The 25,648-nt window shown below is 39.4% G+C and overlaps 1 protein-coding gene across 3 annotated transcripts; it reads left to right on the top strand.

Annotated features, from left to right (window-relative positions):
* Window positions 1–42: 42 nt before the first annotated feature.
* Window positions 43–24,300, top strand: METTL4 (methyltransferase 4, N6-adenosine). 3 transcript variants are annotated; one of them, XM_065832858.2, is made up of 9 exons: window positions 43–132; window positions 621–1,132; window positions 7,844–7,906; window positions 10,317–10,683; window positions 12,920–12,989; window positions 15,183–15,357; window positions 15,570–15,676; window positions 16,262–16,350; window positions 23,049–24,300. In XM_065832858.2, the coding sequence occupies exons 2-9, from the start codon at window positions 701–703 to the stop codon at window positions 23,189–23,191; spliced, it is 1,446 nt and encodes a 481-aa protein (XP_065688930.1). In that variant the 5' UTR covers window positions 43–132; window positions 621–700; the 3' UTR covers window positions 23,192–24,300. The 3 variants fall into 3 exon arrangements, with proteins under 3 accessions (XP_065688930.1, XP_065688928.1, XP_071660311.1); XM_065832856.2 differs by having other exon boundaries at window positions 23,046–24,300; XM_071804210.1 differs by lacking the exon at window positions 7,844–7,906 and having other exon boundaries at window positions 23,046–24,300.
* The last annotated feature ends 1,348 nt before the right edge of the window (window positions 24,301–25,648 follow it).

Genomic DNA, 25,648 nt, shown 5'->3' with positions numbered 1-25,648 from the left:
GGGGGTGTGTCGTCACTTCCGTCTTCCCGGTTGCTCACGCGTAAACTGCCTGATTCCTCCGGAAGCTTTTAGTGGAAAACAGCGTGTCCGTACAACAAGATGGCGGCGTCCTGGAGCGGCGAGACAGCGCGGGTAAGTATGTGCGGCGCTGCCGTGCTGGGGAGAGCCGCGGGGCTTTTCTCTGCCCGTAGCGTCGGTGCGGCGGCTGCTGCGCACTCGGACTGCAGGAGGAACACGGTGTGAGGTGCCTGGGGACAAGCCGGAGCTCCCAGGCCCCCCGTGCCCTTGGGCGCTGGTGCTGCCTCTGCCCCGGTGCTTGCGTTACCGCTCCCGGGTGCTGCCAGGTGAATTTCTGGTTTATGTAATTGCGTTGCGATGGTGCCGTTTTCTACCTTGTTTAAGAGTGATCTCAGAGTACATCTAGACTGTGTAAAATCACAGAAGCTTATTAAAAAAATTACTTATTGTAACAAGAACAGTGAAATAGGGATGAAACAGAAGTCGTAATGAGAAAACTAGCTGAAGTTTGTGTGTGCATGGAAATGTCTGTCAGAAGAGAGGTGACACTTAACGAAACAGTAATAATTCTGAAAAGTGAACTCTTAAAAAAATTCCCACAGGAGGAGTTTTCTCTGGGACTTGTGTGTGATTACCAGCTATGGTTTCAGGGAGCTGATTTTTCCTGCTGAAGCGGCAAGCGATGATGTCCGTGGTACATCGGCTGACAGCAGGGTGGCTCCTGGATCATCTCGCTTTCATCAACCAGTATGGCTATGAGATCTGTGACTCCTTTGCCTACGCTGATGGTGTCACTCTCAGTACCTCTGTCACATCTACTGGAGATTGCCACCATACTTCTAACTTTGCTGCCACCTCCACATCAAGAGATGGTTCCATTCCTGGTCCTGGAGATGTAGTAGAAGCAGAACTTAAAACAGAAAAAATGAGATATGTGTTTCGGGAGGAATTCTTTGACATTTCTAAGCCCCATATTGCTGTAGCTCCTGAAGAGCAGCTGTGTCGGGAATGCCCGGAGTTGAGTCTCACAGAAATTAAGGCCAACAGCAACAGAGAGGAACACCAAGAAGGAACCAAGAGTGGTGTCGGAGATTCTGTTGCCAGTGCTAGGAAGGTATGTTCGCTGTAATACAGTAAACCCTGGTAACTAATATATCACTAACGTTGTCTTGCACATTTCAGTTTTCTGAGGTTGTGTAGGAGAGCAGAAAAGTTTCTACAGTAGATTTCAAGATGACTGGAAAATGTAATCACTCCTGATGATATTCTTGCATCCCTTATGTCAGTAATGTACATCCTGTGACTCAAGAGTAGCGAATTTCTTACAAATTATTCTGATGTTTGTTGTGGTCAGGCACTTGAGCTGAAACTCTGGAAGCTGTCAAGATTGTGCAGATGAACGAGGAGGGAAGGACAGGGTGAATTTGCTTGCAGTATATAGAGTGTTCAGTACTGATCCTCATGGACCAGAAAAATGAGTTGCAGGTATAAACAGACAAATGTAATTGTGAACACCTAGTTCATTTTCTCCTGTTATAGACAAGCTGCATTTGGCAGCTGAACAAATATCTTCTGGTGTGGAACCAAAGGAAATGTGAACATGAACTGTGGTATATACCAGGTACCTTCAGATCCCAGTGCCATGAGCAACAGTTCAAGAAGGACAGGGAACTGTAGTGGTAATAAATTCGACGAATCCAGATGCCGGCATAAGCTCTTTGATCGAACGGGCGGGCCGGGCGAGAGTAAGGAGTCTAATTCAATGTGAATTTACCATCCGTACTCTTTAATGCACTCTTAAACAACACTGAATATCAATGTCCCCGAGACCACGTTTTTCCAAGCCTTATATACTCTATACCAAAAGGCCATGCGGCAAGTGCAGGCTACAATTGGTTACACTTACAGTCACTCATCCCCCCCCACTATGGCGATTGGCTGCAGGGCGCTGTTCACAGACTGTTCATGTGCAGCGGCAACGCCCCTCCTGCAGCCTGGGTCGAGGGCAGAGCAGCTTCTGTTTACTTTCCTTTTGTCTCTGGTGTCTCAGGGAAATCCTTCCGTGTAGCACAGCCGCATCAAGCCCTGGCTTGTTCACAGCACACAGCCAGAGACTCTCCACAATTCCTCCTTTTTTTTTTTTCTTTTTGGACAAGCCAGGATTGATCAGCTGTGTGTTCTAATCCTTTTTTGATATGTGATAAAAAACAACTTATACATAACATATAAATAACAACAACAATCAACGTAAACAGTGCACTTTGCAATAAACCTGAGGTATTCCATTGTCGTTTAAATATCGCAATGGATTGATTAAACAAATTCCAAGAACTTTGGTTTAAAGATACTCAACTTATAACAAACGATGTGCTGGGTGTTGATAAACTTACTCAAGAGGTAGTGGTGTTTAAAGATCTACTTATATAACTATAGTACGCATACATGTCACAGCTAAATCAATGCAAAGGTTACACCTCACTCTGTGACCTCCGAAGGTTCTGCTGCAGGGAGTTGATTTGGTTGAGTTTGTTTCAACTCCGGCTTTACTGCTCAGCTTGGAACCCACAATGGACCTTGATCTGTGGAGAGACACATATACCCTCTACCATTAAAAATAACAGGTACTGGTCCCTTCCACAATTCAGTGGTGGGATCACGATATCTCACCATGAATTCTGGTAAAGTGTTTTTCCTTCCTAGTCTGATCTGATAATGATGAAAGATCACAGGAGGCATGTGCTGTACAGAACTTACTAAACTATCTGCAATTTGATTTCCTTCACCTAGACCAAGATTCCATTGATGACTGCGGATGTGAATCACACAACAGGGTTCTTTTCTTTGATTTAAAATAGCTCTCAATTGTACAAACAATTTTCCTAATTGAGGATTATTCGATTGTCTTAACAGGACATTTTCCATTCTGGGTATTACACCTGCTACATACAAAGAATCTGTGACAACATTTAAAGCAGATTTAAGCCAATTATTTAAGGCCCATATTACTGCCGTGAGCTCTAAAGTCTGCAATGAATCCTCTTTTGAACCTTCAATTAAATGCTGTTTCCATTGACTATTCTCTTGCCAGACACATGCTGCCTGGTGTCTTCGTTTTCCTGCATCTGTATATACTGTAAGGCCTTCAACAGGTTTTGCTTTTACTTTGCTTCTCTCTAACCACTGATTTGTTCTAAGGAATTGCCATAGTTTACCTTTTGGTTGTCGTGAATGTACCTTGCCTATAAATCCTAATAATGCATTCTATATAGGCATCGAATGTCTCAGCCACCATTCTAAATCGTCTCCATTTATCGGAATACTGATGTCATCTGGTTCCTGACCGCTAATTTCTAATATTCAAGATCTTCCTTTTCGAATCAATTCTCCAACTGCTTCTGGTCTCGTTTGAATACTGAATTTTGGTTGGACACTGAGAAAAATCCACTCTAATAATCGTAAATCATTTTCTGGTTTTGATCTGACAGTGGCACAAAAGGAAGAATCTGTAGCAACATCTATGGGGAATTCCCCGTTTTTGTTTTGCCACTGGCAGATGATTGCACACGGATGTTCTAGATTGCTAATAAGGAGGGAAATTGGTCGATCAGAAAGTCTTCGGCTAGACCAATTTGTCTGTACTTTTTGTGTAATATCAGAAAGACATTTGAGATGCACGGACTCTAAGCTTATTTTCTTAGCTGGATCACCTCCTTTTAGAAGTGAAGTAAGAGGTGCTATATCATTGTTAGCAATGCCTACGCAATTTCTAATCCATTGTATGTCCCCTAACAATTTTTGGACATCATTCCATGTCTGTAAATCAGTATGTAATTCAATTTTTTGTGGACGAATCTGTGCATCACAAATGGACCAACCAAGGTATTTCCAAGGTGCAGACTTCTGAAGTTTCTCTGGAGCTATAACCAACCCCTTTTCTTTGAGTTTGATCGTAATTTGGACTATGTAACTTTCTGTGAACTCAGCTTGTTGACAGAACAGAATATCATCCATATAATGATAAATAATTGTTTGTTTCCATGATGCACGAATAGGTTGAAGTGCCCATGCAACATACATTTGGCACAGTGTAGGAGAATTTTTCATACCTTGCGGTAGCACTACCCATTCATACCTTTTAGCTGGTTCTGCTTTGTTTACTGAAGGCAGTGTAAATGCAAAACGCTGTGTATCTTGTTCATGTAAAGGAATGGTAAAGAAACAATCCTTTAAATCTATAATTAGAATATGCCAATTTTCTGGTAACATTACAGGTGATGGTAATCCAGGCTGTAAAGCACCCATGGCTTGCATTTGATCATTTACCTTTCGCAAGTCATGTAATAATCGCCACTTTCCACTCTTTTTTGGTATTACAAAAATTGGGGTATTCCATGGACTAGTAGAAGGCTTGATATGGCCTGCAACTAATTGCTCTTCTACTAATTCACGTGCCTTTTGCAGTCGCTCTTCTGTTAATGGCCACTGGTCAACCCAAACTGGGCTATCTGTTAACCAGGTCAATGGAGGGTTGGGCAACTGCTTTCCAGTGACCACTAAGGAAAAGGCGAAGTAGTTAACATGGCACCAAGTTGCCCCAAGACGTCACGGCCAATAAGCGCCTCAAGGCTGCTTGGCAATTCCATTACATACACCCTAAGGGTAACACATTGACCTTCAGGGAAACTAATGGAAATGGGATCAACACTTATATTTGGAGTAGTTTGACCCCCTACTCCAGCTACAGTGGAAGAGATTGATTTTTGAAGTTTCCAATTTCGTGGCCATTTGAATTGACTAATGATGGAGACATCAGCTCCAGTATCAAGCATTGCATTTACCTCTACAACAACAGTAGAATCAGACTGAAATAGTTGCACACGTAACATGGGACGCTGAATCATTGATGAGGTGAAGCAAACTGCAGGACCGGTCGATCCAAATCCTTTATCACGCCTTTCTGTTGAGGATGCTGGAGGGACTCCTGGAAGCATTGGTAGGCAGTTTTCCAGTGCTACTACCTGAGCTATTCTACTCCCAGAAGGAATAAAAATTGGCGGATGCAGAGTGTAGGCCAGGATTTGAACAGTTCCTGTGAAATCTGCATCAATTATACCTGGTATTACTAGAAGACCTTTGATACTAGCAGAAGAACGGCCAACCAATAGGCCTCCAATGCGACTATCTTGTCTAAATAAAGGTCCTTTAGCATTAGTTGGTATTCTATGAATTGCAGTATTGGTCAATGTTATATCTACTGCTGTCTTCACATCAACTCCGAGGCTTCCTGCGGTGCTTGGCTTGTTGAGGTAAAAGAAGCCTGGTTCACGGTTGGTCGCTGATTGTGATACAGGTTTGGAGATGTTCTTTGTGTCTGGTAGCTGCTGAACGTATACCATAGCTTGTGGTTGTTTGTTTTGCTTGCTGCAAAATTTTCCAATTGTGTGGTTCCCATACCGTTGTCTGAGTGTTCATATTTTGAATTACCGGTAGGGCTAATTTTGCTGGAGACCAATCACCTTCTAGAATGGCATCTTTGATGACCCCTGACCACCTGCCACGTCGGGGCTGCGGCTGGTCAGTACAATCTATAGGTACCTTTGATTGCATTGTTTGTGAAGGGCAAGCTGGTTTTTGAAACTCAATTTGTGCCTTATTTTTCTCTATATTTGACACTTTTAAGTTAAGTTGTTCAAGCTTGTTGGTAATGACTTGCAGTAACTGCTCTACTGCTTGGGGTGAGCCCAATGATGTAGGAGGAGGCTCACAAAAAACTTCCGCGGGTGCTTGCGGAGGCAAAGTTTGAGGCGGCCCTGGCCCTCGCGGCGGCGGCCTGGCCGGTCCGGGCCCGGCCCTCACGCTTTTCTCGGAGGGAGGGGGGGCGTCCGGCTCGGGGCAGGGCAGAGGCGGAGCGGTAGGAGGAGGGCGGCACTCAGGGCCTCCCACATCCGGACAGTCGACCAGTTGCACTTCCGCTTTCTTGGCACATTGCCCCAGAGACTCGGAGGGGGAACTTCCGGTCCTTTGTTTACGAGCCGCGAAGTTTCTAATCCGCGTTGCAGATCGGATTGTGAAAGTATTGGCTGAGCCGGGACCCCGCGACCACCCCGAACGGCAGGCAGACCCCACAGAGTAGCCCACAGGCCCCTCTTTTCTTTTGGACAAGTTTTATCAGTTCAGGTTTGTTCTAGGACAAGCGCCTCCGCGGCTCTTAGGGCGGCACGTTGTTCCGATTTCATAACTTCTAATGATTCTAATACGGTTTTCCACAATTCTCTCACAGCTTTAATTTCTTTCTCTTCTTCCCCTCTGATAGTTTTGTCCCACATAGTGTCCCCCACTGATCTCCATTCCGTTGGGGAAAACAAAAGTGGAACTTCTCCAAAGTGTCCCCACTTCTGAGCTAAAAAAATCAATGTGATTAGCTTTTCCTGTGACGATTTGATACCTCTCTTAGAGAGAATAGTCGTCAGCAGTGCCGCGGCTGTTTCAATATCCATTATCTTATCAGCGCGGTCTTAACTGTAGGAGGCGAGTGGCCAGCTCGACGGGTGTTTGTCTTTTGATATCGGACAGAAAAATAATAAAAAACACACTCTCCCACACCCCGGCTTGGCTCCGTTTTTATGAACGCTGCTTACCGCAGTAATGTCGATCCGGAGCGTTATGCTTTGCTAACGATCCATCCTTCTGCTACCATTTGTAGTGGTAATAAATTCGACGAATCCAGACGCCGGCATAAGCTCTTTGATCGAACGGGCGGGCCGGGCGAGAGTAAGGAGTCTAATTCAATGTGAATTTACCATCCGTACTCTTTAATGCACTCTTAAACAACACTGAATATCAATGTCCCCGAGACCACGTTTTTCCAAGCCTTATATACTCTATACCAAAAGGCCATGCGGCAAGTGCAGGCTACAATTGGTTACACTTACAGTCACTCATCCCCCCCCACTATGGCGATTGGCTGCAGGGCGCTGTTCACAGACTGTTCATGCGCAGCGGCAACGCCCCTCCTGCAGCCTGGGTCGAGGGCAGAGCAGCTTCTGTTTACTTTCCTTTTGTCTCTGGTGTCTCAGGGAAATCCTTCCGTGTAGCACAGCCGCATCAAGCCCTGGCTTGTTCACAGCACACAGCCAGAGACTCTCCACAGGGAACTGCTTGAGAGAGTCCAGCACAGGGCAACAAAGATGATTAAGGGAGTGGAGCATCTCACTTATGAGAAAAGGCTGAGGGAGCTGGGTCTCTTTAGCTTGGAGGAGACTGAGGGGTGATCTCATTCATGTTTATAAATATGTAAAGGGTTAGTGTCACCAGGATGGAGCCAGGCTCTTCTCGGTGACAACCAATGGTAAGGCAATGAGTGCAAACTGGAACACAGGAGGTTGCATTTAAATTTGAGAAGAAACTTCTTCTCAGTGAGGGTGACAGAACACTGGAACAGGCTGCCCAGGGAGGTTGTAGAGTCTCCTTTTCTGCAGACATTCAAAACCCACCTGGACCTCTCCTTGTGTAACCTCATCTAAGTGTTCCTGCTCCGGCGGGGTTATTGGACTAGGTGATCTTTCGAGGTCCCTTCTGATCCCTGACATTCTGTGATTCTGTGAACATAACACAGCCTTAAGCCTGTGTACCTTGAGCATTCCTACAGCAGCCTAGGTATTTTGAGAACATCTTTTTGCTTATTGGACTCATGCTAGGAAAATAAAGAGATTAAAAGTTTCTTTTGCTTTCAAAAGAGTTAATTTGTAATTCAGGTGTGTTTGATTTTTTTTTTCCTTTCATTGTGGATTATTTTTTTTTTTTCCACTGTTTGCTCATTCTGCAGAAGCGTAAAAGGAAATGTGTATTCAACCAAGGGGAACTGGATGCTTTAGAATACCATTCAAAGGTAAGTCTCAATAAAAGTATACTTTGCAAGTACATGATACCTGGCTTTGGGTGTGTATGGGGTGCAAAACATGCTTACAAACAGGTTCAGTTCTTGTAGCTTGTTCCACTGTTGGGAAGGTCATCTCTCCAATCTTTAAATCAATTAGTGTATACAGAGAATATCTACTGTGTATGTTTGTGAAATGAACTAAACATGAAACTGCAGCAGAGACATTTTGAAGAGCTTGAAGCTGCATTCACAAAATATCTTTTACTGTCATGGATAGTTGAGCATCACATAGTGATGAATTGAGTATTAGTTGAGCAGGACGTGACTGATTTGAAATAAACAGCATACCCTGTTCTGAAGATCAACTCGTTTTTATTATAACAGGACACTGCCAAAATTATTCAAATCTTCTCTGACCAAATGTGCTGCAAGATGTCTTGCTTCTGCTAATTAGAAAGAATTATTCCCTCTAATATTTTATATTGTCCTACTAAAGTGTCATGAATGAATTAGAATGCAAGTCTCTATTTAGGCTTACATCAACGATATACTGGTAAAGTTACAACTGAATTGTACTGAAGCATGTTAATAAATCCTAGAAATGTAAACTGTGAATAATGTTTGATGTGTTCCTGTTTCTTTCCTACATAGTGATATGAACCTGAACTAGGACCTACACATGCTCTCTTTCCTCTGACAAAGGTGTTAGTCATATTGGGCTTTTTAAATAAAATTTGTTCCTCTTGGATCATGTTTAAATAACTGAATTTTTTACTCTTAGATGGCAACAATTTTGTAGTAAACATGTATAGTTTGCTATAATATAGTGTAGAAGTCCTGTAATTATTATTGTAAATAATCTGTGCATGTGCAGAATCTCCTTAAAAGAGAGAACTTGGTAGTTCAACATTAAACAGAGGTTTATGAGTATGAAAATATTTAAGCTAAAATAAAGTAGCTAAATAATAGGGAAGAAACAAAGATAAGTTGTTTGATGTCTTGGAGGCCTGTGTAACTTCAAATGATTTTTGGTGCAAAAAGGACACAGTTTTGAAACATCTGTGATCACAGCCTCTGATAATATTTTCAGATTAAAATGTATTATTTTTTTATTGTGTTTGTAGTGTTAAAGGTTGTAGCTCTGAGTGTCAATTCAGGTTATTTTGGCACTTATTCATATCTTTAGAAGCATTAAAAAAAAGAAATGAAACCAAAACAACAACCAAATTTGTGTCTGCCAGTGACAGTAGGCATTGAATCCACTTATGAATTTCAGTCAGAGCCAACATAAGCAGCAGGACAAAATATGCTAAATTCTTTCTGCATTTGTTAAAACTACTGTTTAAATTGCTTGATGTCAAGAGGCTTTGGCCACCTGTGGATCAGCGTGAGTGTAAGAAGAAAAGCCATCTGCATTAATTCAGCTGTACAACTTGTAGCATTTCTAAAGATATGTTTATTAGTTATATTAAAGCAGTACAAATTTTTACTGTTGCAAACATAGGCACTAAAAACTTACGACTCTGTCCCCTAAGATGTCTAGATGATGGTGGTATTAAAGAAAGTATTAAAAAAAGAAATTCCTCTCCCTGTTAATTTGGAAATTGCAATAAAGAGTAACTTGTAAAAAGATCTTGTAAAGTTGAGGATTCCACAACCAGGAGCTTTAGAAACCATAATAAGTATTTGAAACCTTTGATAAAGCTACTGTAACCGGTGATATTGCTTTTCTAAATGAACAAAAATGCCTTGCTGATAATTAAAATCATAAAGGGTCAATGATTTGGGAATAAACTAGGTCTCTAAATTTTGCAAAGGCAGGGTGCTGAGGTGAATGAGAGTATATATAGATCCAAGAATCTTGTCTACTCGGACTCAGTGGCAGATTATTTGAGAGGTGCATCACTTGGAAAAGTTGCAAAACCAAATTCTAATAATTTAACTTGATTTGCTTATTTTTCTTCCATAGTACTTTTAAAATGCATAAACTATGGTTTTTGAAAGTGAATTGAAATGTTGGAAAAAAAAAATTATAGATCCCAGTATACATCTCATTTAGAAGTATGTTTATGGGTGCAGTAACTTGAAATTCGATTAGAATTTTAACTTCAAATTATTGCTTCTAAATTTATGTTTGTTTGGAAGAATAGTATTCTACCTCTATGGTCTGAAATGTTTTATTCAGTAGTCTCTCACTCTTTCTTCCTTCAGGCTTCTGATTATTGTCACTTTACCAGAAAACCAACAAAACTTAGCATGGCCTCGTTTTCATGCCGTTGTAGCCTTTAAGTCAGTTATGTGGTGAGGATCCTTTCCCTGCTCTGCAGATTGAAAGTGTTTTGATTTCTGTTGCCTTCCCTAATCAAGTAGGTACTTGAAAGATAATTTCTTTTTCCCTTGTTTCTTTATGCCCATACAGGTCAGGAAACTCATTTGGGAAGGCACTTGGTATTTAGTCCAAGAAGGACTCAAAAGTGGTTTTCTTCACCGCAATACTGCAGAAGTCAGTTGCAGGAAGAATGTTGGGCCTGGACACATTGACTGTGGGTTGGCTGAATTATGTGAAATGGCAAAACAGTTTCCAGCTGTAAATGAAAGTGACCATCAAGCTGTACATGTGCTAGATGATGAAACCTCCATTCCAGAGCAGGACCTGCTTTCGTGTGTTACAGAAAACAGCTCAAACTGTGCAAAGATAGTTGTGTTAATGGGGCAGAAGTACTTGGTGCCACCAAAAAGCAGTTTTCTTCTGTCTGATATTTCATGTTTACAGCCCCTGCTGAACTGTAAGTATCTTCATGCATTAGAGTTTACCACTTCTCTCCTTCTTGGGAAGGGCAGTTTAATGTCAAGTTGACTAAGGATTCAATGAACAGGTATTAGTATACAGCATCACACTGATATGAAACACTGCAGCAAGCTTTCAAAGTGGTATTTCTGACTTTGTGCAATTAGGTGAGCATTTGCAAAGGAATCTTGAGCACTAAGGAACTCATGTTGTGGGGGGATTATCTGTCTCCAGGAGGTTCCTTTAAAAATCTCATCCACAGTATTTTACATTAAGCCCAAAATAAAACAGTTTGTGAGCATGTTCTGGGCCACTGTCAGTATAGAAGTCATGTAAATGCATTAAATTGGGACTAGCTATGCTGCTGGATCCCTGCCCCACTGGATGAGGCTCTCAAGTAGATAAATCCATGCTACTGCTAGGGTGGTGTTCCAGCTGTCTTGGTTTTTAGCTAAATGAGACCATGGAAGAGGGATGAGGTTATGCACCTTAAAGCAAAGGTTCCTGTACAGATTAATCCTGCTCAGTGGCAGAGTCTGTTTAGATTGGCATAAACTGATTGTGATACCAACCTTTGTCCCCCAGGTAAAGTGAATGTTTGAGAAGCTGCTGCACCCAGCTGGAGGTGAACACCACTTTAACTAAGACCATGACTTGAGTGGACTTCTCAGCTGCTCCGTTTCACAGCTGAGAGTATTGGCTTAAACCAAAATCAGTGGCAGGGAAATGGTGGGATTTTAGAATTAATAACTCCTCTGTAAATGTAAATCAAAAGCTGTCCAAGCAAGTATCCCCAGCCTTAACGGGCCATACAGAATGTTTTCAGCTGATAACGTGCTTCACTGTACTTCACCATTCCATTAGCTTTCAATTTGACCTTCATTTTTACTGTTATTATTATTAGCAGCAGCTAAACTTCATCAGACAGCCTTACAGGAATGATGGATGGTGCCTGTGAGCAAGAGCTGGGGATTACTGCTCTGCCCTTTATTCAGTAATTTTAGATTTGTTAGTTACATATGTTTTCTCCCTCTCATACGCAACTTAGATGCTCACTGATTTTTTTTTTAATTAAATTATTATATTTTTTAATTAACAAGATGTGCAGGAGGTGGGATCTTATCCAAATAATAATTTTGTATTTGAACTCCAGAATTTAGTCAATTAGCTGTTTTCAAGTGAATGAAAGAAGGAAGATTGCTATCACTATGCACAGTTCTATATAAAGCAAGTTTGGATTCTGAGAGAGCAGGTCAAAAACTGCTTTTAATGTAACCAACAGTGAATATTAATATAATGCCATAACTTTAGACTTTTTTTGAGGAAGTCTACTGTCATTTAAATTGTTTTTCTTCTCTCCTTTGACCTGCCAAAGAGAAGTATTTCTTGCAGGTCAGCCCGCTGTCAGGATAACACCTCCAATGTTAGTAAAGGAACAAGATGTAGAAAGCACATTTAATGGATATTAAATATTAAATGGTTGTTCTTATTATCTATTTAAATAATTGGCATCAGACTCAATGAAGGAACAAATATTTTTTCCTGGAAAAAATAAAATAGGAGAGTACTGTTTATTTCATGGATGTGTCCTGTATCTTCTGTCCTCCAACTAAAGGAAACCCAGCTTCTCCCTAGAAAACTCTTTCCAGTTTTCTTCCTCTTGCCCATTATTTTCCATTTCGTGCACTGGGTCTGTCTCTCTTCACATCTAGGAGTGCAAAACACAGTTTTCCAGGGCTGGTTTGGAGCTCTGTGTGTCCCACTTGACCTGCTGAAAGATCAAACAGGATGGGAGTCTTACATTTGGGGCTGCAGCCTATCACTCAGCTGGGTGCCTTATTACATAGCTTCTGTTAGGAAACCTGGAGAATTTTACATCTTTGACACTTGCACTCTGCTATCAGTTGTGTTGTTTTTTTTTTTTTCTGAAAGTCCCCAGGGTGTTCAAAATTTCTTTGAGGGATCAGACATGGATCACATAAACATTCTTTCCTTAGGTAATCAACCTAAAAAAAATCTCTAAAGTATATGATTATCCGAATTAAAGTGAGCGTGCTAGAAGCCTTTTAACTTCTTATTTGGAAAGAACAGATGAAATTTGTGGTTTTGCTGCATAGTTGCTCTTTTAAATGTTGTCTGTACATGGGTAGCTAAGCCTTTATCAGTTTTAACCAGTAGATTTATTTTAAAATTAATTTATTGGCTTTATTTTTTTTTTTAATTTCACTTCCCAGACAAGAAAAAATATGATGTAATTGTGATTGATCCACCATGGGAGAACAAGTCCCTTAAAAGGAGTAACAGGTAAATTTTATTGTAAAATCAAACAGACTTTGTGGTTTTAACTTGCAAAGAGTAATTAACATTTTAATATACTGGTGCAATCCAACACTAATATAGCTCTGAGACTGTAGCTTAAACTAGCAAATATTTTGACACATACCTACCTTCAAGTCTATGAAATGTCTCTGGGATTTCACTGAAATGACTTGGATGCTTTGCATACAAAATATTTGCAAGAGTAGCTCTTGAATTACCTGACTGGTGAGAGAATTTTAGTCCTCGAGACTTGTAAGGCAAGCCTGGAGTCAACTGTTTTGTAACGCCCAGATCATGCAGATATTAATTTGAAATTAATAGGGTTGCTTCAGTGGGCATAGAGCTAGATAAATGTGGAAATATTTCCAGGACTGAGGTTGGACTTAGAGGTTTCAGGTGCAGCTGGTGATATGTGTGTGTGTTTGGTTGGTTTGTTTGTTTTTTAATTTGAGCTGTAGTTTGAGCTTCAGTCTTATGGGTAGAAGAAAGTGATAATGCAGCAGTAAAATCCTCAAGTGCAATAGGAACTTTCTGAGTACTGTAGTTTATGAAGTCATTAACTTAAAATTTTATGGGCTTCCTTTTCCACTGAGTAACATCAAGCCTTATGCCAGTGGAGCTCTCTTGATTATGGTGGGATCGTATCCATGTGAAAAAAAGGGCAGACAGGCAATACATCCTTACAACTTTCTAGAATAATGTCTACTGTAGCTTTTGAAGCTTGTTATGAAGACATACTTTGAAGGTGCAGAGACTGATTAGCAGGTTTTACTTTGAAAGCCCAACAGAAACGTCTAGAAACACAGAGTTAAACTGATTCAAGTGTATTTTTAAGTATTTATGTTACTCAAAGGAAAACAAGGAAAATGGTGGTCTGTTTTTCAAGGTGACAAGTGACTGGACGAGAGGAAATGGCCTCAGGTTGCTCCAGGTGAGGTTTACGTTAGGCATTAGGAAAAATTTCTTCACAAGAAGGGTTATAAGACATTGGAACAGACTTTCCAGGGAGGTGGTTGAGTCACCATCTCTGGAGGTGTTTAAAAGACCTGTAGATGTGGTGCTTAGGGTCATGGCTTAGTGGTGAGCTTGGCAGTGTGAGGTTTATGGTTGGACTGGATAATCTTAAAGGTCTTTTCCAACTTAAACGATTCTATGATGATTCACATGGCTGAATTAGCCAGCAAGGCCCTCTCTCCCTTACAAAATAAAGGCAAAATGTGGAAGAGCTGTCGCTGCTGTTAGTTACCTTGTTGATGGCTAGTCTTTTATAAGCATTTGACATCTGGGTTGTGAATCTTGTTTCCTCTAGGCAGTCTAGTCTAGGAGGTGTTTTGGATTTTATCCTGTTTCTCATTGTTGTTCTCACTGTTGCATTGTACAGGGATCCTTAGTATCCAGAACAGGGGCTATCAGTTCCACTAGGCAGCATGCCGATGTTTTTGATTCTGCAACGGTAGATTTCACTAAACTAGAACTCACGAAGAGTGTAGAAAACATCATGAGAAAGATGGTAGAACAGGACAATCTGGAAAGCATACTCTGTTCACTGGTGTAGCATGCAATTAGCTCAAAATTGTGCAGAACTGTTCTGAATAACCCAGAGAACTTTTACCATGGCTGGTAATTTAAAAATAATGAATAACTTCTGCAAATAATTGGAGAAGTGATTACTCTTTTATGACCTTTTAACTTGCCAGTCAAATTAATGTTGCCTTTGCACTTGTAAATGACTCACTTGTCATTTTCATTCAGAAGAGAAATTGCTTATTATGAAAAGTGAATAATGTTACTTTGACCAAAGAGCTACTTTTCACTAAATAGCTTTGTTCTGGTGTAAAGTTAAGAGTATTGAATTATATATGATAGTTCTTAAATGAAATGTGGGCTTTTAGACTTCTTCAGAATCATAACTCTTAATGCTTTATTTGGGGAAATAGTAGAAATACTTAGTTAAAGGTGCTGCTTGGTAAAGCTTAAGTACATACACTGAGGATTTTATAGCAGAATCAATCAGATTTAACCACTAGGTGTCAGTCTTGATCCATTTTTATGGCTTGTGTTGTCAGGAGATAATTCTTGAAGTGTCTTGGCTGTGTAATTTCTTTATCCATTTGTCTTGCTTTGCAATTTTTATATTTAGTATATGCTAACTTGTTTTCTCACTGTATTGGTGTATAGATACAGCTACTTGTCTTCATGGCAAATCAAGCAGATTCCTGTACCAGCCCTAGCTGCTCCAAATTGTCTTGTAGTCACGTGGGTGACTAATAGACAGAAGCACTTACGTTTTGTTAAGGATGAACTTTATCCTCATTGGTCTGTGAAAACACTTGCGGAGTGGCACTGGGTGAAAGTAAGTTCTCAATTTATGTTGTTCCTTTCTTGGAGACTGAGAGGGCTTGCACTATGACAAGTCATATTCTTATAATCTGTCTGTTTATTACCATGTGCTTTTGTATTTGAAAGGTATGGTATCATGAGTATCTTATTTTTTTATCAAAGAAAATGACTCAAAAAATGGATATGAAAATCTTGCTCTGTGTATTTTTAACTCCTTTGTGTCAGATTACTAGAGCTGGAGAATTTGTATTGCCTTTGGATTCTTTACACAAAAAGCCTTATGAAGTTCTTGTATTGGGGAGAGTTCAAGGAGACATAAAGGAAACCTTAAGGTATGCCAGGATATTTATGGTAAATGTCTTTTCTGAGGCTGCTAGGATTCTCTTTGTATATATCTCTTGTTCATTGTATGGTATAATGTCCCAGAATTTTCTCTTGGTGACATCTTTTGGCTGATTTTGGACCTAAAAATAGCCTTATTAGCTTTGGGATGACGTAGTGCTGCAGTGAAATTAAAGGATGGAAACCTTTGTCTGTTCCTAATATCTCTCTGTGCTGGGGAACTCAGATAAAAGCCTCGTGGACAAGGCTTCGTTTGCCAACAGCTTCTCTTGGACCATGAGTCCTTGTTACAGGCTAATGCCATTTTGGGATGCTGGTGATTTTCTACACGTGAAAACATACGGAACCGTGTTTTTGGTCCTCAGTGACCTTGTGTGGCTATTGTTAACCATATTTTGTCTAAAGCCTCAGTGATTTCGTAAACTACCATTTTATATATTATGAACAACACTCAACTTCCCTTAGACTTTGGCGGTGTGTTACCTGCCATCTGAAGTAATTCTATGAGAGCTGCAGCATCACATTTGGCGGCATTCATTCTCATACTTCTTTTCTTGTTCTGATTTATATGACAGGAAATCTGAAGATGTACTTCCAATTCCAGAACATAAGTTAATTGTCAGCATACCCTGCAGTCTGCATTCACATAAACCCCCTCTTACTGGTACGTTTTGTTTTATTGTGTAATGTGTCTGTGAGACATTGGACTTGGATGTCTGAAATCAATACACCTAGAATGAGATACCTTTATATATGAAGTGCCTTTAATTTCCCAAATCACAGAATCGCAGAATGTTAGGGATTGGAAGGGACCTTGAAAGATCATCTAGTCCATATGCCAAGCAGTTTCGCTCAACAGGACTTGTGTTCCTCAGTGTTTCTAAAAATGTTGTCAGGCACTGAAGTCTTGGTCTCTAAAAATGAATATGAAAAGTAGAACTTCAAGAATTACTGTGTGAATATTTTAGGTAGATATGAAAAAAAAAAGTTGCATATTTAAAATTTGTTTTTTAAATTCTGCAGGAACAGTTTACAGATGCTGTATGTATCAAGTTATGCCAAATGACCTAAAGTGCCTTGGGAGGGGGAACTTTGGGAATATATAAAATAGGAAATCTAGTTAGCTAATAAACACAGAAACCTCTTTATTATGTCATCCCGAAAGAAATGTTTTTATTTCTGCGTGAGCTGCTTATACATCTACAGTTGTATCTTTAAATTAAAAAACTTAATTTTTTAAAAATTGTTAACAACAGGCAACAAATAAGGCATGACCTGCTTGTTTCTGAGGAGCTGTATTTAATTTACTGAAATTGAGGTGGTAACTCCAACCAGCCAGTTAGTGCGTGTATGAATTCATTTTTTTTTTTTTGGAGTTTAGTCCCAAGGATTTGAAGATTTCTGTGTGATACATTAGCTTTTGCACATTGTTCGAAGCAAGCTTACGTTGGCTAGTGTCATCAGTACCAAGTCATCCTACTTGCGTCATTATAGCACCTGAGTGCCTTACAATGCTGTGGTAAGAAATGTATTTAATACCTCCCACAAAAATTGTTCTATCCTCCCCCAAGGGGGCAACCCATGATGAATCTGAGAATATTCCAGGTGCACGTGGTGCTATGTAATCACAGCAGAAAAGATACGTAGAAGAAATGCATAATGCTGTTGGAGAAGAGAGACACAGTTTGCTTTGCTGACGTGCTTTCCTTTTTCTGTTCTCAAGGAACAGAACAACTTCAGCTTGGAAGCTGATCTGAACAGTTGTTATATGTTCAGGGAGGCTCTAAAATTTGTACTTTGAGCTTGTATTTATTAATTTAACATACATATGTATACTTGTTCAAAAACTGGGGGGTGACGCAATTCTAGGAGAAACTTTTTGCAGTTCTGAAGCCACATCTTTAAGAATTAGGGCTACAGCAGGAAGTATGTCTGTTGATTTAAGCTAATGAATGGTCGAGTAGTGATTTGCGAGGCAGCCAGCTAACACCTCTTCGGGAAACTAATACTTAGCAGCACACTCAGACACAAACAGGAAACTTATGAGGTATCCAAGGGTGCAAAACAGCAGTTTGTATGTATTATAGAGAATTCTAGTGCCTGGATGGTCCTCAGAACATTTATTTTGTAGGGCAGATTCTAGAAACTGTATAGGGGAATGCTTTATAAATGATGATCCTGAATGGGTTTTGAAGTAAATTGTCTGTGCTAATTAATCTATTTCTTTAGTCTTTACTTGAATGCTGGGATTTGGTGCTATTCTGTAGCATTTGTTTCTGTATGAAAAAGTGAATTTACTGTTGAACAATATCAGTTATTTACAAGGTTTTTATAAAAGTCCACGTGTATCTTACAGTTTTGGCAGCTCCATTCAGAACACGGTTATGGAATGAAAAGATAGACCATAAGACAAAAGTTAAGTGCTGAAGCTTTGACTTCAGTATTGTAAAAGGGTATCGCTTTCACGATTGGACAATATTCTCAAGTGGCCAGTAGAGAGCAGCTGAGATCCATCCTGAAGTGGTTTAGAAGAAATTTGAACAGAACCAGAGATTTGGCAATGGGGGAGAAGGACACTTGATGAGTCACATGTGTTCTTTATGCTTTGTTTTAGTAGTAACAAAGCCAAAAATATTAGTATTTACTGATGCTGTCTGGCACTTTATTTCTTGTTACTACTCTAAAGGCTGTATGTTGGTACATATGTAGTCTCGTAATGACTGATTATAATAATTTATCTCTTTGGGAGAAGAGAAAGATGTAAATTAAAGTAAGCCATCAAAAAGAGATGTTTGGGTTCCTGCAGAGTGTTTCACCATGAAATTGCGACTGTAGGGGTTTTTGGTGATGTATGTGCTTTGTTCAGTGCTTGGAGCTTTAATATGTCATTGTAAATGTACTTAAGCTTCTTTATGCAAATGCATTAAAATGAAATTTTTTCACTCCTGGTTTTTATTCAAATAACAGCAGGTTTTCTTCCTAATTTAATTCAGTGTTGCTCTTAGAAGCCATGGAAGGTATTCTGTTACACAGATGATGTGAAGTAATGTAGAACTTCAAACACCTTCTTTCCTTTTCCTGTTCTATAGATTCTTGTTATAGCCATTTCTCCTCCAGTTTTTAAGTATGTACATTTATTGCTAGAAAATAATATTGTTGTATAGGACTATGCTTAAAACCACTGGAATTAATTCCTGGCAATGTTCTAGCTGCTTTGCATATGTCTAGTAGAAGAGTGCAGTTCAAAATATTTGGAGCCCCCTTCTCCTGTAGCAACCCTGGCTTGTTAGGCTGTGTTATAAACGTGTTCTTCAAAGTAAAAAGAAGTAAATGCCTTTTGTTACCTTATAAATCTTGTGAGCCCTTACTGTTAGATTAATTGATAGATGCATCTACATCTAGGTTTAACTTGGAGCTCAGGAAAGAGGCAGAGATGTAAAGCCATCTTTGTGCCGAGTTTCAGATCATTTGCTGGTCCTGCTCTGGTCAGGGATTAGACGCACTGGGTGATGAAGACCTTCACATTGCCAACTCTTTTGAAGGGTTATTATGAAATGAGTTCAGTCTTGTGCTTTGTGCTTTGCATGGCTCACAAATCAGATGGTCTTTTTCACTTTATCCAGTTTGCCCCACAGAACTTGCTATTTAGGTAATGGAAGCTCAAAAGATAAGAGGAAACTGTTGTTTGTTTCAAAAATGATTCCTCCTTTTGCTTATTTAAACATTCTTGGTGGCATGCATCTTCAGTGCATGTTTGGGGTTAAGAACAGGAAGGTGTCCTGCCTGACCACCGGATCGTGCTTCAGAAGGACGTGGGTTTTCTGAAGTGGGATCAGTGTTACACCTACCAGCTGGTTTTGTGCTGACTTCAAGTGTCCTGGGGCATTTGGTGCCCAAGTGGTGCTTAAGTTGCTGTCATAGTGTTGGATACCTGCAAGTGATAAAGAGTAATCTATTTAGTGTCTGTTTGAGCTGGTTATTGTAAGTAGTATCTGTGAGTGGATAGACATGGGTGTTTTGTTTTGTTTAAATCTATTCCTTTGGTAGAGAAACCTTAATATTTACTTTTTCTACTGATGTAGATCCCCTAACCTGTTTCCAGAGGGAAAAAAAAAAACTTCAGACTTTGCTTAAGGGTTGTGAATCAGATCCATGTGTGTTAAGATAGCCTTCTGGTGACGTAAGAGCCTAACAAAGAAGCTGTAATTTATAACTCAAATACTGATTTTCCTATTGTAAGGAAAAAAGTGTTATGAGATTTTATGCCAACAAAATCCAGTAACATTGTTTCCCTCTTGATACAGTAATTTTCATTGCAATGCTAGTTACCGCCTGATGTGACTACGTAAATACTTACTACCAATGAAAAATGTGATCTTGAACAATATGTAATCTGTCTCTGTTTTTGAAAAATAATCTCTGACTTTAAAAAAGACCATCTCTCTGGCAGCAGGAGAGGGGGAGATTCCTGGGACTTCCTTTTTAAATTCAGTAACCAAATTGATTGAAAGATTCAAGTTTCCTGCTTCTGTTAAACTGCCCAGTTTTTTGGCATCTCTTTTTTTGCTTTTAGGCAAAGGACTCTTTGAGGTTGGTTGAATCTCCTAATCATACTCTTAAAATTTATTCTCTTAGGCACAGGAATTTTTGGTGCTTATAAAACTGCTTTTGATTAGTGGACTTAGTGCTGTGATGATATTTTTAATCTGTATGTTTTCAGAACAAATGTCAACATTACTAATGTGCTCTTAATGAAATTTGTCACCTAAATAATTTCTTCCTCTACTTAGCAGCCGATATAAAGCATAAAATGGTTCTATTTTTTTTTTTTATAGGGAGGTAGGGAAAAAAATCATATTAAGCCTGACTTGGCAGTAAGCTCTGCATGATCTTATGCCCACTAGGGCCAAAAAGATACCATACACATGTCAGGATCTGCTCACAGAGAGCTTGTTGAAAGCTTTTCAGTCTCTTACTTCTCTTTTGTGGAAAAAATGCAGCCTCCTGCAACATGGGCTCTCTTAAACGATCAAGAGAATAGATTTTTGGAAGACCTTTGTTAAAATCCTAGAATGGTTTGGGTTGGAAGGGGCCTTCAAAAGGTCATCGTGTCCAACCTCCCTACAATGAGCAGGGACATCTTCGACCAGATCAGGTTGCTCAGAGCCCCGTCCAGCCTGGCCTTGAATGTCTCCAGGGATGGCACATCTACCACCTCTCTGGACAACCTGGGCTGGTGTTTCACCACCCTCATTGTAAAAAATTTCTTATATTCCTTATATCCATTCTAAACCTACTGGTTTTAAGTTTAAAACCGTCACTCCTTGTCATGTCACTGCAGACCCTGGTAAAAAGTGTTTATCTTTCTTATAAGCCCCATTGAAGTACCAAAAGACCACAACAGGGTCTCCCTGGAGCCTTCTCTTCTCCGGATTGAACAACTCCCAACTCTCTCAGCCTGTCCTCACAGGAGAGCTGTTCCAGCCCTCTGGTCATGGTGGCAGCAAACTGTGCACAAGAAAACCTTAACTAATTAGAGCGTGGAAAGAAAACAATACATTTTTACCACATTTTAAAAAATATGGTGGGTTTGCAAAATGGTATAAAAGCAGCTACTCATAAGTGGTGTCTAATTAGATGAACTCCCATGACACCAAACAGCAATGAGTGCAGCAAGTCTGTGTCAGAATGTACATTTTCCTCTAAACCTTCCAGACTCTTCTCTGCAAATGTTAAATCTGTTTAAACATTTTAGCTTGCCTCTAAAAGAAGCAGGTTCTTAGAATAAGATTCAAGCTGGTAGCAGTATTTTTTAGATTAAATGCTACCTCGATGATAACCCATCTGAGACATTCATTTGACATTTGTTGAAGGATGGGGGAAGGAGAATAGATTTATGTGCTATGCCAAAATACAAGAAAGTCTGCAAAGACCCACTACAAAATATTTACAAACAAGTTTTGAATGGGTTGAAGTTTTGGAAGAGGTGATTGCATAGGAAGAAAGTTTATCTGGGGTTGGTTAACACTTACTAAAGAGTGAAGTGGATGCTCATCTTTCTGCAACAGGAGCAGTCCATGAAAAGATCAGCTGGGGTGTCACAAAGGGAGGCTGTGACTGGCAAACTTGATGCAAAAAGTCAGAACTTGGATTGCACCAAAATAAAAGTATGCTGATTGGATATATTTTTGCATTCTGCACTGATCATATCTGAAGAGACTGAGTCAAACAACATGATGTTGGATTTATGAGATGTATTTTTAAGCTATAGAAATTCAGAAACCACAGGGAGATCTGATAAAAAGTGACCAAGACAGCCTTTGGAAAAGGAGATGGTTTCATAGTATTCCTTTTGTCCTCAGTAACAAAAATTAAAACTTAGCATGTAATTTTTAGTAGAGATATTTTTCAGTCTTTCTACCTCCTTTGTGTTGTGTATTCCTTAAACCTTTGCTTTTCTCATACATATTTTTATACACAATATCTTTGTAGCTGTTTTCTGAAACTTAGTTAAGAATTAGTTTGACCCAGCCACAAACTGAATGGGTCTATATGGCAAGTAACATGTTTAACAATAAACTATGTACAAGAATACATTTTATGTGAATTGCAAGATCTATTTCTGTCACTTCAAGAATACCAGTTATAATCAGTGACACAACTGGTGTTAATGACAGGCATCTGTTTATTTGGATTTAAGCAGTAAAAATACCCAAGTGTAGGAGACATTTTAGATTTGTGTTACTGAATGAAAGACCACAGTTACATAAATATTTCTTCAGTTGCCAAGGTGGTGTTGGGCAAAAATGAAGTTCCTGCATTTTTGTAGCCCTTTTACTGCTGTGCTTATTTAACTGGTGTTTCTTATTTCACATTTTAACAGTTGTGATCAAAAAAATGCTTATATCGCCTTTAAAATGCAGAGGAGAGGGTGTGATCTTGAATAAGGGAAGGTTTTATTTACTTCTTTATTTTAGAAAAGTCACCCATGTGTTGTAGGAGCTAAGTGAGTCTTTATGAGACGTTTGGTTGTTATTAGTGAAAAATTCAGAACTCATCTTTGTAGAGGCTGAAATAAATCCTCATTCCCCTTCCTAAATGAAAACCAATAAATCAAGGCTATTGAAGGCCTTGACAGTATTGTTCAGAATCCCAAGGGCACTTATTTAAGATGACTTTCTCAATATAAATAGTCCAGCTGTTTGATGAAACCCCAGAAATTAATTTGCTGTCACTTCCTTTTTTTTAATGAAACATTTAGTTTTTCATCTGCTAGCAGCACAGGGGAGGTTTTATTTGTTTACTATTGGTATTTGTACCGTTGTCACTGTTGTTGTCTTCTGTTTTTCTGTTGCACAGCAGTTCTGGCAGAGTTTATCAAGCCAGATGTGGAATGCTTGGAGTTGTTTGCTCGCAACCTGCAGCCTGGCTGGACCAGCTGGGGAAATGAGGTTTTGAAGTTTCAGCACATTGATTATTTCACTCTTCTGCGGAATGAAAACTGAGTTGAGTCTTGTAGCTTAATTCTGAAATTCGGCACCTTCCCAGCAGCTTCTCGAACTTGCCTTTATTACTGATGGTGCACTCAGAAGGTAACAGAAATAAAACCACTTGCGCTTCAGTTAAAATTCTTGAAGTGACAGGATATCTGTTTCATGTTATCTCCATTTGTTCAATCTGGTGCTTTATTTTAATGATCTTGAGATATTTAAATACCGATGCTAGAGTGTAAGTCCATCCCAGTTATTTTTCAAACCTGAAGAAAAGAAAGATGTTCACTACAGCTATAAAATCTGAGCATTGTAAGTGCTACGGTGTTGCCATTGTAATGTATTATTTTTTAAAAATGATAATGTATTGTTTTTAAAGAGTGGCAGTGGGAGTGTAAACAGTTCTGAATTACGTATGTTTCTTTAAAGAAGGTTTTTTGCAAACCAGTGGATTTTGAGCTAAAGGAATCGTGAAGGCAATGTATCCTCCTTACATGTTTGTATCTGTCTGTCTGCCTCAGAGAAAATAAAAGGAGCAGTGCTTGTTTTAATTGGCAAATGAATTGACTGACAACATTCTATGTAAAATTGCACTTTTAAAACTGTCAGCAATTCCATCTTTCTGTATAAGGTGTTAATTCTTTGAATACATTGTAAATGGTCAGTCTCAACATTTTACAAATTCTGCATATGAAGCTGTTAGGTTTAACTGAAATGTTAACAGATTGTAAGTGTTAAAAAAATTATCTTTCCTTATATTATTGGAACATTAAAAAGCCATGCCAGTGAACTGTATTTTTCAGCTTGCATGAAAATGTTAATTATTTTTTCTAAGAATGCTACACTTTGTGTGTCCTTTGCTACCCTTAGATTTGCTTTGAAAAATCAAAAAAGGAAACTTAATGAACCCTCTGCCGCTTACTCATTTACAGCACTAGAGGCAGAGCTGCTGGACAAGCCGATTTCCCTGATGGCAAACTCCTGAGTTCTGACTGTTTATAATGGGGAACAACATACATTGCATACCTTCTTTACATTCATTTCCCTTTTGGGAGTCTGATGAGCTGTGGAGGTTTTTAAATTAAGCTTTAAATGTTAGCAGATTTTTTTTTTTTTTATAATTTTGTAATAAAAAATAATAATAAAAAAAACTTGTCAGTGTCTTATTTGCAGACCTAGTTTCTATCTTACTGTTCAATTTCGTGTTTTGCCTACTGGAGCAGTAGAGTTAAGAAAACAAAATGCTTTTTTTCTTCCCCCCCCCCCCCGCCCCCAACCAGTTAAACATATACTCAACATCAGTAAATAATGTAACAGTGAAAGTAGTTACAGACAAAACACTTCTTGCTGCATCATTTTATTTAGCTTGCATTTTAAACTTTCAGTACGTGAACAACCTTACATACTACTGTAAGGGATAAGAAGGTTCTTTATTTGCTTTCAGATCTGTGTTCCCAGCCAGAATTCCCCTGCTCTCTCAAGGTGGTCTCATCCAATACTAAATCAGTGCATGAGACTTGAGGATGGAATGAATCATAGCTGCTGCACACACCTTGTTTCCCCTTTGTATTCTATAAAACAGCACAAGAAATGACGATGTCTGTTCCACATCTGCTACTGTGAATGGCTCTAGATTATCTTTTAATTGCAAATAAAGGAAGGGGATGAACAATCTCAGAGATCACGAAACCACCTTCCTCCTCCTTTGAGCGAAGCAGCAGAATCCTTCTAAGGGAATGCCCTTCTTGAGGCTGTTTAAGAATTGATGACCTATTTATTCTGTCTTTTCTGTGTGGTCCCTTGGCAAGTCCCAGCCTTCCAGCCCTTCCTCTGTCTTCTGAGCTGCTGTGCTTGGAAGCTGAGCAGCAAGTTCCAGCAGCTGGGAATCCACCCACCTGAGTGTGGTTTGTTTGTAGAGGGCATGTGCAGGCAGGCTGTAAGCTTCTCAAACTGGTAACCAGAAATTGAAGGTTGAAGTCTAAATAATATCTGATAAATAGTTACAAAAATTGTGTCTTGGACATCTGTTTGCTCTGCAACTTCTCCAGTGCTCTGGCTATGAAAAAGACCTTGTGAATATGTCGGAAGTGGTGTTCTACATCTGCAGCCAACCTGAAACTATGAGGTTTTCTCAGGAAGAGGTTCAGTATATCTCAGTTTGTTGCTAATTCAGAAATCTCATGGTGATATTAGCAGCTGATAGTTTCAGGGTCATCTTTTAAAAATTATGTTTGGCCTGTTATGCTTAATTCATAATTTAAGTGTCCTCTTACACTTTTCTAGCTGTCCAGAATCCCAGCTGTTCCCAGCCAGCCATCAGATCTTTCAGTGTCAATCAGATGATTCCTCTGAGGCAGAATCCAAAGTGCATTGAGAAGTCAGTGATGAGTGAAGCCAGCCAATATGAAAGGACAATTTAAGATCCAATTTCCTTTCGTGAAAGAATAATATTATCTATATCAATTGCTCTAT

This window comes from Patagioenas fasciata, chromosome 2 (genome assembly GCF_037038585.1).
Source record: "Patagioenas fasciata isolate bPatFas1 chromosome 2, bPatFas1.hap1, whole genome shotgun sequence".
Taxonomy (NCBI): Eukaryota; Metazoa; Chordata; class Aves; order Columbiformes; family Columbidae; genus Patagioenas; species Patagioenas fasciata.
This window is presented reverse-complemented; position numbering and strand designations above follow the sequence as displayed.